The following is a 14,199-nucleotide window of genomic DNA, read 5'->3' on the forward strand; positions in this document are numbered from 1 at the left end:
AGAGCCATGGGCAAGAGCTCGCCATTAGTCTGGGGCCGGGTAATGCACTCTTCAAGTACATTACTCACCAATCCATCAGGCAACTGCTCTGGAACCGAGAGATTCCAGCACTTTTAAATCTGTAACGTGATGGCTGCCAGCCCGCACTACATGCCCTAGGTTACAAGGGCACGGGAGAAGACAATTCATTTTGTGTCATCGCCAGTATTTCTTCTCCTCCTTCTTCTGTGTGTACTTAAGAAATGGGCCTTCTATTATCTGCAGATTAATAGCCGAGAGAATGCTCTGGTGTCTCGATTAACATTAACTATTGAGAAAGGCTTTCAAGGAATGCCTGGCCGGCGCAATTTTCATTAGCTGGAGTGAGCAGGAAACACTCATGGAAACAGATGCGATTCCTTCATTTGTAAAAAGTGCTGCATACAACAGGACGGTGCTGAGAGAGTGCTCAGGTTAGAGCCAGGCTCAGGAACTAGGAAAGGCTCAGGAAGCATGCGGCTACTGTGCCTGCAAGCAGATCCATCACCGGTATGTGCTGGGGTCCAGTTTTTAATTACACAACACACTGTCCCCAGAGGACTCCTGACTCATTCAGCACACAGGATGCATAAGCCAGTCAATATTCCTTTTTATTTGTGCCAGGCAGTGTGTGCCCCCAGGTCTCTTTTACTGCGCAACCCTCAAATCCTGCACTGAGCACAGCAGTTCACTCATGGGAGTCCTCTGGCATTTGTCAGTGCGGTACCCAAGTGCCCCGTTGCAAGGAAGGGGGCATTGCCCCTGTTTTACAGTGGGCAACAAGGAAGAGAGATCAAGGTGCAGAAAGCACCGCTATGTTCAGGTGCCTGACCAGTGCTGTCTAGGGCCAGGCTTTTCATGGGTCCTAAACAGAAACAGGCTCCAGCTGCAGCTGCGAGGGCTGAGCACTCCTGCAGACACGGCCCCAGGTGCTGCCAGCTGCACGCTGGGAAGAGGGGAACGTGAGCAGTGGCCACCTGCGGAAGGCCTGTGACAAGAGACTTGCCCAGTGACCTACGTGACGCTGATCCCTGCAGGGAAGGCCTTCAGCCCCGGGCAGGCCCACTCTACCACTCCAGTCTACAATAGCCGATTCAGGATGGATCTCTGTGAACATGGACTGGGGAAGCACTCAACACCCCCACCCCTGGCACCATGGCTTGTCCCTTCCATGGCTTCCAATGTCAAGGCCAGGGCCCTGCAGAGAGCCACCTGCCTCACTACACAACCCCAGAGCAAGACCCACCTGTGCACTGATGGGGACAGGATCCCATGGAAAAAACGCTATGATGATGCCTCTGCCAACTGTGTTGCATCGTGCATGTGTGCCCAAGAAGGCAGAGCTGGGGCTGCTCAGGCATTTTGCAGTTTCCACAAAGCAAGCCAACATGCCACCATCCCGCGCGGCTTTCCCATGCATTGCGTCAGCAAGTCAGATGTTTCAGACTGACTGCACAGGCCCTACCAGTAGGAGCAAGGGCAGCAACCAGCAGCAGTGGCTGATCTGCACAGAGGAACTGCCTGCTACCAGGGGGCAGAAGGCACCCTCAGCCAGGGGCTGAGCTGTTGGTTGACCACGAGGGAAAGCTGCTAGTCAGCAATCCTGGGTCCTGTAAGAAGTGCACAGAAGCAGTGTCAGACCCCCCTGTCCCTACTGCTCACAGCCAGTGCCCCCTGCATTTTACCTAGGGTCTGCCTCAGTGCAACCTGGGCAGAAAACGAGAGCCAGTAAGGAACCTGCAAACTGAGGAGGGAGAGGAGAGGGACAGGAAACCATGGAGATGCCATGAGAAAGGAGAGGCCCCAGGCAGACAAAGGGGTGCTGGGAAGAGCATGTGGGCAGAGTGGAGGTGAGATTGAGGCCATGTCTGAAGTGATCACCTGAAACCATTTTAAACCACTTTAAAAGCAATCTCACTGGACTTAGGTAGACATACTTATTGCAGGCTATGCATGACTGACACGTCTGTTAAGTCAAAGCTAGAGCGTCGCGCAAAGTCCATGCACAAAGTGAAGGCATCGCATAAGTTTCTGCAGTTTTGCTTCTTTGGTTTCACAATGCATCTTCAGCTTAAGGCAGCTTAACATAGCGTAAACCAGGCAAGGACCCCGCAGTCCCTGCTATCAGCCCTACAGACCCTGCGCACCTGGACCCGCCATACCACAGCCATCCCACACCCTTCCACCCACATTGCATCTGTACTCTGTTAGCACCTTTCTGGCTCATCTACCTCATCTAAAAGCTGCATCACTGTCTTCATGTACAGCAACGGCAGTCTCACTTGGGAGAGGCTGCACACCAGAGGTGCAACTAAGCAACCCATCAATCCAGTGCAAGAGACAGCAGCAGCCAGGGGCTGCAGAGATGAAGCTATCGCAGGCTGCAAGGCTAACCGTGCTTCTGCTGGCTGCATGGGCCTGTGAACAACTCCAGTCACTTGAGCAAGCGGACTTTATTCACTTTCTTCTGCTTCCTGCCTCTAGGCTGCTGGCCTCAGAGGTGGCTAGCACGTGCTGTCATCACAAGAGCTGCCAGAGTTCCACATGGCAGCAAATCCCCGTCACCATCATCCCTAGGAGACTCACAGCATCGTTCCTTTTCTCTTTGCACCCAATGGTTGATCGGAGCGCCCAGTGTCAACCTTGTGTCCATGCACTGTGCTTTGGTGCACATGGGGCTCCTGCACTGCAAGACATCTAATGCGAACAGCAAATTGAGCAGCGTGCACTTCCTCGGAGGTGGCTGGTCTGATCATCAGTGCTCTTCCTGGGTCTGGAGGGAACAGCAGCTGGCTGCAATGCCCGAGGAGCAGCTCTTGCTCTTGCTCTGCAAGCACTCTACCTCATGCAGTTCCCACTGCTCCAGGGAACGGCGGTCTTCTCTCCCACACTCCCAGGTGCACAATGCTGCACCGCCCAAGTGCTGAAGGAGCTTGGTACCATCGCGCAAATGGTAAGATTTCCCCTCTAGGGAATCCAAGGGACAAGGCTGCTCTTCTCCCTGCATTGCTGTCATATGAGGCTGACAACATGTTTGGAATGACCTCTGCCCACACGTGTGGCTTTCACTTCTGCATGATGGCAACACCGGGCAGCATCTCAGTGGTCTCTAGAGAGTGGCTTTCCTACAGAGAGCTATGGCAAGGAGGTGGTGGCCTGGTTTTCCTGGGAAGCAAGTATTATTGCAGTTTGGTTACACGGTCATGAAATAAGGGAGGTGAGCTCAGCACAGCAGCTGGTGCCATGCACAGGACCCAGGGCAAGCAGCAGAGGCCTTGCACAGAAGATGACACCCCAGAACAAAGGATCGCTAACAGACAAGCACGTGCAGATGCCCGCTTAAGGTACATTTCTATGTTTGATAGAGGGCAAGCGTGGCTGTACCAGACCTGGGTGGGGGGATGCTCAGGAAGGGAACATGTGGATGGATGTGGACTGTCATGACCGAGTACTGGCGACCCAGACCAAAGGGGAGAGCAGGGTCTGGGACAGAAAAGCAGTCTGAAAAGTGAGCCAAGGAGCCTCACCTCAGTCAAGGAGCTGGGGTGAGGCTGGGCAGGAACATGAAGAAAGGCTAGGTCATGGTCAGAGGGAGACATGATGGGCAGATTACAGAATCACAGACAAGTAGGGCTGGAAAGGACCCCTTGCTTGAGGCAGGATCACCCCTATCCAAACCCTTTTTTCTTTCTGGGGACAACCTTCGCACACAACAACCAGGCACAAGGCCTGAAACACCCAGAACAGCCTTTAACCTGCCACAGGTAAAGCAGGGAGATAAGGCCAATCACACACTGCCACTGCAAGGACAGGAGTCATCGGTTAAAATACACTTGAGATCCAGGGAAGAGGACCATGCCCCCGCCTCAGGGGAAGGTGACGCCCTCCCTCCCTTCCACGACAGTCTAATCAGGGGTAAGATTCCTTCCTGACCCCACATGTGACGATCAGTCTGACCCGAGTGGAGGAGCATGGCCTCCCAGCCAGGGATCCGAGGGATTTTAAGTCCCAGCAGGAGCACTGGCACACCCCAACCAAGGTCCCCAGCCTTGGTTGCAGCTCCATTCAGTGCTTCTTAGGAAGGCAAAAACCCAGACACCCATAGGACCATGAAGGGAAAAAGTTCTTTCCTTGCCCTGCACAGCAGTCAGCAAAGCCTAGCAGCCTGGGGAAAACCAAACCCTTCCTCTGCACCGCAGCCTGGGGACCACACAGAGCTCCACACGTCTACTTCCTGGCAGCAGCCTGCTCCATCCTCTATGGCTGACTGGTGTCGTCGCACTGGGACGGGACTTCCTGCAGGCAGGCCTAGCCCAGCAACTTCACGCTGAGGGCATGTTACAAGAGCAGCTGTCTGCATGGCAGACACCAGCAGGAGCTCCAGCCACGCACACAGAGCCCCAGCAATCTCTTGCATTGCAGTTGCATCTCCTCCTGCCCACCCCAGGCTGCTTTGCCTTGATGCCTGCTTCCTGCCCCTCCACGAACCATCTGTGCAACGTGACCAGCTTGTGTCTGCAGCACCACACCTGCTGTCACTGCTCTTCACCCCCCACAGACTCTGTCCTTTCCTCCCCTACGACTGAAGGAAATTTGCTGCTAGTCCAGATCTTGTGTCACTCGGATGCTAGAGGAATCCTTACCGTACCACACCTTGTCTCAGCAGAGCTCTGTGATCTGCGACCCAGCCCTGTTATCTGCCCTCGACAGTCCTTCCCAGCATCAGTGATGATGAGGAGCCGCCACCTCCGTTTTCTTGAATGGCCAGAAAGTCTGGCTGAAGTGGGAACCTGTAGAGCCCTGCACTCAAGTTCACGGCCAGACCTTTTGGCCACCCCCACCAAGACAGGGGACCTGCAAGCACGGAGGAACCTACCTCAGCTTTGGTCTTCTCCTGGCTGCGAGCCGCCTCCCTCCGCTGGACACTTAGCTGATGAATAAGCTGCCCTTTGGAGGCCACCTGAGCTCCCAGGTCCTCTTGCTCCATCCCTCGCCCTGATGAAGAGTCGCTGAAACAACATACACAACACACCAGTGAACAAAGGTCCTGGGCAGAAGGAAGAGCTGAGAAAAGGTGGAAATCAGAGATGTGTCGGGGCCAGGGACCCGGTGGTCTCAGGGCCTCCTCAGCAAGTAAGCCTGGAAAGAAAGGGCTTGCCCAGCTCAGGGTAACTGAGGAGGCACCCTTCCCAGGACTCCAGGCTCGCACAGGATTCAGCTGACAAAACACAGTTCAAAGCTGGTCACGATCCCTTCTGGCCCCTGAACACCCTGTGAATGCCAACCCGTTGCCTGAGCAGATACCGCTCGCATCTCCAGAGTCCCCACTTCCGGTCTGCAACCCCCTGTGCCAGTCTCTCCCGACAGGAGCTTGTTCTGCAGCCCTCAGCTTTACAAAGTGCAGCTGCTTCCAGCAGCGGGGTCAGGAAAAGCCCCAGCAGGGAGTCCACCCCCACCTGGCCTGGCAGAGCCTCCTTCTAGTGACCCAAGAGGGGCAGGGCACATCCTGCCACGGGGAAGTCCCATACGCCCTGCCCTGGTGTTCAGGCACGGTGCACAGAAGAGACACCAGCTTCATGGCTGCCACTGTCCTTGCAGGGTCTCAGGCATTGCCCCCACCCTCCATGGGGCAGAGGGAGCGCATCATATACATCCTACAAGAAATGGGTGAAGGGGAAAGGCGGACAGGGCATCCTCTGGCCCTCATGAGAGGGTTTCCCCTGAAGGGGGATTGTCAGGAGAGCGGCAGAGGTCAGGAGCCCACAGCGGTTCCCAGAGGCCCATGTGCCTGTCAGAGGAGGGGTCTGTGCACAGAGCCAGGCTCTCCTGAAGGGATGGGAGTGCCTGGCTGCACAGGCACACGGGTGGAGGTGCAGCAGGGCAGCGCATCAAGCAGAGGGATGCTGGGGACGTGACCTGAAGGGACATGATGTGACCTCCCCCTGGAGCAGGACGTGCCTGGGTTTCCCTGCAGACTGCAGCCCAGCAAGCACATGGGAGCACTGCCGGTCCCGCCTTGCACTGAGGCTGCTCCCGGTGCTCTTCCTGGCTGGTGCTGGGCACAGGCAGAGCGGGCTGCAGGAGCCGCTGCCCCACGTGTGCCCACACAGGCAGACTTTGTGCTGCCTGTCAAGCACGGCTGGAGCTCTGCTAGCAGGAAGCCGGGAGGGCATCCAGTGGGTAGGCAGAGCTGAGAAAAGCAGCAGCCATTTCCCCACTTGTCTGTGCAGTCAGCAAGTCACAACCAGAGACATGAATGCCATTGTCTACATGTTCATTCGCAGGGAGGGATTCAACAGCTGCGTACGAGGAGTGACAAACACTGAAGCGAGCCCACAAGCACGGTGCCATTACAACACAACCAGCCCCGAGCCCATGCGTGGGATGAGGTCGGGAGCTGTCCAGTGCACTGTGCTGCTTCGGCAGTGATGAAGGAGCAACCCTCCACAACAACAGCACTGGGGGAAGCAAATCACCTGGAAGGCTTCACGTGTGCCCGAGCTCTTGCGCTCACTCTCTTCCACATGCACAGAATGAGCAGAACTCGGCTCTGCCTACTGGGAACTTCAACCCTCAGGCGAACCCTAAAGCAAGCATTAACCTACTTACTGCACCCTCAGGCAGTTTGCAGGGGCAGGAAGCTGAGTGCTTGGGGAACAAGGTGAGCAGAGCTCAGCATTTAGCTGCACTGCCCTGTGATCACCTGAGGATGACAATACGAACAACTCACTGTATTAGCAAAGGAGTCGGGGGAGCCCCCGCCATTTTTCAGCTGACTCCCTGATGTGGCTGGAGAAAGGTCATGCTGTTAAAATGCAGTATTGCTGCTTTGAGAGGACGACTGCTGCTGCAGCTTTAAAGCCTTGTCTCCTCTACTAACACACAGGGAGTAGAGGCCCGGTGAGCCTTAGTGCAGTTGTCACCCCCCCACCCGTCCTTCGCGAGGCAGAGTGCAGGCCCAGCCACCCTGCTCTCCAGGCACAGGGACCTCTCGGGGGTCACAGCAAAGCCAGGAAACAGAGGGGCTGCTCCGCTCCATTAGGCCTGACCCTGGGAATGCAGGAGACTTGCAGGCAGACATCAGTGCAGGGCCCTTGCTGCCTGGGGCTCTGCCTGCCAGCGCTCTTCAGTTGGGCTGCACACTGTCACAAGACCCCCCTGCAAAACGAGTCTTGCTCCTGCCAGGTGACCAGCTCAGTGAACCCACTCACCATCTCCTGCACAGCTTGTCACCGGGGGTCTTAGGAGCAAGCTGCATCGCTGCTGTCCGGGTACCTGCGGCACAGCACTGGCAGGTCCAGCCGAAGGAGTCTCAGCAAACGGCTGTCCCCCATCCCCAGAACCCCCACCCTGCTTCCGGATTTCCAGCTGTGTTTTCCAGTCCTTCCACATTTGTCTATCCATAGGTAGCACCATTACACCACGTGCAAGTAAGCAGGCCTGAGGTGCAACACGAGACAATACCTGTGCTCAGGCCTCCTGAAATTCAGGGCCTGTGCATCACACTGAGCCCGGCTTGTGCCTTGAAGAGGTTATGGGGGTCTCTGAAGAGCCGGCATCCTCCTGAGCGACGGCAGCCCTCAGCACGCGCTGGGCCTGAGGCTCATGGGGACCCCGGCATTGCTCTGTGCTTGCTAAGGGGTCAGGTGCATGAAGCCTGCGCAAGTCCCTGGAACCAGCAGCACAGACTAGTGGCCCAAGGGGCTTCGGGGGCACTTCGATGCCAAGCCAAAGCAGGTGGTATCTCCAGATACATCTGCTTCCACTTGACCCCACATCCAGGGAAACATTTTCTCCTCACTCCCACCTCATGCTAGAGCAAAGGAAATATAAGGTCCAAGCCACCCTGCTTGACTTTTCCTTCCCCACGTATGCTGTCAGTGCCCTATGAGTGAGCAGCTTGCCTCCTCTTAAAGCCTGCAGTAAGCTTTAATCTACTTAGCTAGGATTAATGAGAGATTTGTTAAAGACTTAAAGATTCCACACACTTTGCTCACCACTGTTAGTGACAGACATCAGGCAATCAGCCCCATGCAGTCAGGTCGCTGCCAAGCACGGGCACTCGGCAGGCACCGGAGCTGCAGTGACTTGGTACTGGGATGCCAAGAGTGTCCTGGCAGAGGTCTGCAGGGGATTGTGTGGGAAGAGACATGACAGGACCCACGTGCCCCACAATCCTCTGAGGGTGAGGCTGGCGCCACAGATTGTAGCCATGCCTCTCGGGCCCGCCATCCCCGCAGCACGTCTGTGATGCCTTCCAAGGCCTGCTTTTCCCCAGTGGATGCAAGTGGCACCTTCCACGGGCCCACTGGGCAGCAACACCTCCCAGAGGTGCCCTGACTTCAGGAAGGGGGAAGAGCCTGCTTCTGCCTGGGCACCAGTAACTGCATAAGGACTCGCATCTCCCAGAGATGCCCAGGCAGCCACACGCACAGCTACACGCAGAGATGCCCGGTTGGGTTGTCAGCAGCGTCCCTTGCCCATCACCATCACAGCAGCCTGTCCTCACTAGCAGGCCAGGCTCCATTTCCTAGCCCTGACCTCAGGCTAGCTGGTTGGATCCCACGAGGCAGCAAAGGACCAAGGCATTGCTAAATTAATAACAAGCATCAGGAAGAGGGAACGAGCCCAGCTCCGAGAGGCAGAGCTTTGCATGGGCACCTGACAGTGGTTGTGGGAGCACAACAGCTCCCTGGGGCTGCCATGGCAATCTCAGGGACAGGGACCAGACTGGCCACTGGCTTGCTGTGCAAGCAAAAGGAGCTTAGATCGACCCTGCCAGCGATGGTCCTGCCACAAACCCATCAACAAGGAGCGCTCCAAGCCTCCGCAACTGTGGCAGGGGCTCAGGCGGCTTGCTGGGTTTGGGCACAGTACAAAAAGGAGAAGCAGGCAATTGCTGCAGAGCAGAGAGGGCAGTGGCCTGGGCTCTGGCCCACTGCAACAAGGCTCCTTCCGCTGAGGGCTGGCCTGGTCCTCTAAGCCCCTTCCCCGATGCTGCCTCAAGCATTGCTGGTTTTCTGCACTCACGGCATCTCCAGCTTTAGCGCGGGGCTGGTCAGACTTCTACAAGGCCTTACAGGGGAGGGCAGGAGGCTTCAGTCTCACACACTACATGACGTGGGGACAGTGGGTCGAGTTAGGTCAGTAGGTTAGGCAGAGACATGCCGACGCCACTGCCTTTATCAGCGGCCTCCAGCATGGCAAGTGCCAGGGAAGGGCTGCTGTGCCAGCCTCCCGCCACGGTGATCGGTGGACCCCCTGGAGCAGACCCCAGAGAAGCCCAGCCAGCAGCTCCTCTCCCCCCCCCACAGGGACCACAAGACAACTTTCATCCCTGCTCCTGCCTAACACTGACACTGAGCTTGGGGACAGCGCATGGGGCCACGGGCTCATTCACACACATGCACCCACACACGCGCCATGGGCAGGCGCGGGGACATGGCTGTCAAAGAGGCAAATCACTGACTCAAGTGCAACTTGGCCATATTGGTGCTGGGACAGCAGGAAGGGACGTCCTTCCATGCACTGCCCGCAGCTGTCAGTGCGCAGCCCCGGGGCCTCCAAGACATATCAGCAGAGGTCAGACGCCCCTTCCATCAGCAGCAGGCAGGTGCTCAAGGGCCAAACCCTGTTCACCAGAGCACCCCACGGCTCTGCCACCTCCTCCAGGCTGCTCCGATGCAACACACTCTCCCTGGCCCCAAAGCTTTGAGCCACTGAAAGCTCCCATTACCCAACCGGCATAAGTAGCAACTAGCCCAGGACACGCTGACACAAACACGACGTCCATGCACTGAGTAAGGCCCAGCCCCAGCCCCTCCAACCAGCAGACTGTGCCTGGAGGCACTCGGGGGCTGCCTGCACGATGGGGATGCGCTGGCACTACAGCTTGGCAAGCCCAGGGAATGCTCTAGGGAGCCAAAGGCAGAGCACTGCACTGGGAGCCTGCAGCTGCCACACTCTCTATCAGCACACTTCTGGCGCAAGGTGAGACAACCACTCACCTCCACCCTGCCTCTATGCGAAGCCACAGCTTGCCAACAAGGTCCCCCCTTCCTGCGACAGTGCTGTCCAGCTCCCCTGCCCAGGAGAGGAGTGCAGACACCAGCACTGCACAGCCCCAGTGCCTACTGCGGCCCTTCAGAAACGCTCGTTCAGGCACCTGGGTCTAACCAATCCGGAGACGCAACACTCAGGCCTCGCCCCCAAAGGCAGTTCCTCTTCGGACGCCTGCCATGGCTCCATGACAAGGCCCACGAAGAGACCTGGCAGCAATCAATACAAGTTCCAGCTGAGCTACGGGATGTGCCCTGGCCTGCCCACATCACGGCACAAATATGCGGCATCAGACCCCCCGTCCTCACACTGCCCCCTCCCCGCTGCCCTGACCTGCACCGAGCTGGCTGGCACTGGGCTCTGCTGGTCAGACCTGCATATGTCTGCAAAAGCAACAGTAATGACTAGGTGGTGAGCGCAGCAAGCTCTACGCCTAGCTTGAGGGCACTTTGCTTTGTCCATCTAACAGTGGCCAGCAACCCCTTCCAGCACATCACTGCCCAGTCCACTTCTCCAACCAGCAAGTATAGCATGTCGCATCCCTCAGCAGTGCCTCTTCCAGACAGAAAGAAAACAGGACTGGTGGCAGGAAGACAGGAATAGGGTCTGTGTTGGGGAGGGAGGATAGACGGTGCCCCAGGATCCTAGCTTGGGGAGATGGGGGCACAGCGAGCCTTGCACAAAAGAGAGACGGTTCCAGGAAGGGGGTGGGCAGCTGGCACAGAGGCAAAGGTTGGGCCAGAAGGAACTACAGCGTGCACGCGGTGAAGACGGCCAGCCAGATAGTCTTGTGTTTGTGCAGTTTAAGGTCTTGTAGTTCCATACTTGCAAGGACTGGAAAACGCTGGAGAGAAATACAGACACTTCAGTCCCTGTGCCAGGGGAATTTCCATGCTCTCACCTGAAAAATCATCTATGGTTGTGCTAAGCAAAAGGCGCATCATACTCCTTACAGAAGCAGTCTCCAAATGGCAGGGGTACAAAACAAGAGACTGCTGAGGGTATTCAGTTTCATAAGGCAGTATTCACCCTGATCCCCCATGATGGTGATACCTCAGTCCCTGCCCCACAATTACTGAGGACCTGATGGCAAATGCACAGAACCAGGCAGCCCCCTTCTGTGGACATGCAGTTTCCTGCAGACTGATGCAACACCCGGAGTTCAGAGGGGCAGTCTTGCTCATGTGAGATGCCTTTGCTTTGCCACGAGGCTGAATGGAAACAGCTACATCTACCGCGCACATCAGGCAGCACCAGCAACTCCAGCATCAGCCATAAGAGTCCAGCTGGCCCGCATGCATCCTGAATGGTGTCTCTTGGCTCCATGGGAGCAGGGACAGCCCTGCTCCTTTAGACGTGGATGCATCTGCTGAACGGGCTGGTGAGAATGGCCTACAGAGAGGGGTTGTGGATCTGCTGGCCACTGTAGACAGGAAGTGATACAAGGACATGCAGATGGGGAGGAAGTCCAGGCCTCTGGCAGCTTCACAGCCACTTTCCTGACTCAAAGGATCGTGCTGGCCTCCAGTGGTCCAAAGTCTTCTCACAGCAGCATCAGGAGAAGACGAAGAGCATCCTCCCCTCTGGTGCTACCCCCTGCCCTGTCCTAAGCAGGCAGATGATTTCTGTTTGCTAGTGACCACCCTCCCTCCAGTCACCAGGGCTGCCGCACTGGTGCTCTGCACTTGCATCCCACTGCACACAGGGCTAACACCTGCTGCTTGCCAGAGGACCCCATTGCCACCTCCACACTCCCACAGGGCACGCTGCACGTACTCATTGCTCACAGGCTGCAGGCAAGGTCTCACCTCTGTTGGTCTGGGGCACAGCTGGGGCTGCTGGCCGCTGCCACCTCTCACACAGGAAGAAGATAGTGCACACCCAGGCTTGCGCAAGGCTCCACTCTGCAGCCTACACGTGTGCAAGGCTGTTACTGTTTTCTTCACCTGTCGCCTTCTCTTCCGCATCTCCTGTCTTCCTGCAGCTCAACATCTGCGTGCTTCTGTCTTGGGGTTCTTTGCACTATTTCACTCACATACAGCAAGGCAGGATGGCACAGTCACTCGTTAATGTTACAGGTGTGCTCTGCCCTATACGGCTGAAGTCAAGCCTTGCTGCACAGTCAGTGCTGGTAAACGTGGTGCATTTCCATAACTTCCCAAAGTGAGTTCTGAAAGGGGGACTTTACACACCCCGATGAAACCCCCATGAATTATGCATTCCCCAGTGAAGGCAGCTAGTCACACTCAGCAGCTTTTCTTTGGTGCTAGAAGAGCTGAAGGCACACTTGGTTTTTACACAAAAAGCTGGACTTGTGTGGAAAGCTAAGCACCTTTCCCTGCCGGAAAGCAGCTTCTTGGCCCACCTGGACATAGAGGACCCAAGGCCAAGAGCTGCTGCCAGCCCCGACCTCTCTGCCTTCTGCGGCAAGGTCAGCCTGCACAGCGAGCGGTTGCTCTGCGCGTGATGTGTCACCGCCAAAGCACGCAGTGCACTTTGTGATCAAAACGACTCCCACCTGGACCACGGAGCTGGGTGTGTTCCCATGCTTCGCAGCCTGCCCACCTGGCTGGCTCCAACAAGCATCACCAAGCACATGAGCCCTGGTGCCCAGGGGAATATGAAGCACAGAAAGAGCCTCAATACCTGTCCTGCGCTTTCAGAGCACTCTGAAGACTGGTCATTGAAACTAGAAACAACTCCAGCTACGAAGCTCCAGGACTCTTGGAGTGGCACCAGCAGCTGTTCAAAAAGGCAGGCATAGATCCCTTGCTCAAAGCGCGAGCTGGGCATGACCCACGTCAAACACCACTGAGCACCAGTCCGTGACACGCAGCGCTCACCGAGCTGGATCGTCTGAGAGCCCCGTTGAAAGGAGCAGCCTTTTCTCCCCAGCGTCCCCAGTCAGAACAAGTGAATGGCAGCTAGGCTCACCCTTCCTTTCCAATGAGTCACGGAGCCCGGTGCACCAGTCGAAGGGGCTGTGGAGAACTCACAAGTGAGAGGGGAGGGACAGAAAGGAAGCATGTGTGTGGCAGGGAGACGGAGAGAGAAAGGGGAGCTTTGCCTCTTGTGGGTTAGTGAGCATTTGGCAGTGCAACGTCTGCTGCTGCAACCAGGGAACACTTGGAGGAGACTGCTCAGAGCCCTCCTGGCAGGGCAGCCAGCCAAGCCGCCTTCCCCACGTCTCGCAGGCTCACTTTTTATAAATTATGGGAAACACTTTTAGACAGACACTGGCACTCATAAATTATACAGCCTATTTGCATATTCCAGTCATGAGACATTATGCAAATGTGACCTGATTTGCATAATGGATTCCTCTTGTCGCTTCACTTGCTTCATGCTTTTAAAAAACAAAATGAAATAAAATGAAAGCACAAAAGGTGAAAGCAGCAAGTTCCCAGCACTGCCACATCCCCTAACTGCATTGTCCCCCACCCTTCTCGCAGCAGAGAGCAGGGCGCGGGAGAGCACAAGGGAAAACAAAGCGTTCCCGTGGTAAATTTGGATCATAATTACAATGAACCAACTTTCCCCTGGTTGAGATTCCTCCCCACAAGCAATGCACCTGAGCCAATTAGGGAGAAAAAACAGCACAGGGACGCAGCACCAATGCAGGGAAGACGAAAGCGTTTCCACTCCCCACCCCGCCTCTCCCAATGCCTTGGGATGGGGAGCCCTCTCCTCCGAGCCACCCAGCAAAAGGCGGCAGGCAGCGAGAGGGCATTTGTTACCACCAGGCTGGGGGGCAGGGGGAGACTTGCTCCCGCTGAAACTTCCGCAGAGCGTTCATTTCTGAAGGGAGGGTGGGCAAGGGGAGGTGCGAGGTGGGTTGCTGTGATTATTTATAACAAACTCGAATGGCAACACATTGTGGAGGACAAGGCAGTGGCACGTCGGCTCCCATCAGCCGTACTCCAATAAGCAGGCACGGCTCTCTCAGCCGTTGCTAGTTTTGCTGCGGGCTTTTCCCTGCCCCCCTGCACCAGCGCGAAAGGCAGAATTGTGCCAAGCGGCTGGCGTCTGTACCCTGTGGGAAAAGTTAACTGTAATTCTTCAGCTTTTAAAATCAATTAACCCGTGTGTTAATTAACGTCAAGTCGACGGGAGGAGGGAGAG

At 56.3% G+C, this 14,199-nt stretch overlaps 1 protein-coding gene across 1 annotated transcript in view; it reads right to left on the minus strand.

The window, feature by feature from the left end:
• The window catches only part of LOC109289345 (protein Hook homolog 2-like), a 168,923-nt gene that overhangs the window by 25,163 nt on the left and 129,561 nt on the right, over positions 1-14,199 (minus strand). The window contains exon 5 of the mRNA XM_019505340.1: positions 4,895-5,027. Coding sequence (XP_019360885.1) covers positions 4,895-5,027 — 133 coding nt within the window. The remainder of the gene's footprint in view (positions 1-4,894; positions 5,028-14,199) is intronic.

This window comes from Gavialis gangeticus, unplaced genomic scaffold, assembly GCF_001723915.1.
Source record: "Gavialis gangeticus isolate Ggan-Ray unplaced genomic scaffold, GavGan_comp1, whole genome shotgun sequence".
Lineage (NCBI taxonomy): Eukaryota > Metazoa > Chordata > Crocodylia > Gavialidae > Gavialis > Gavialis gangeticus.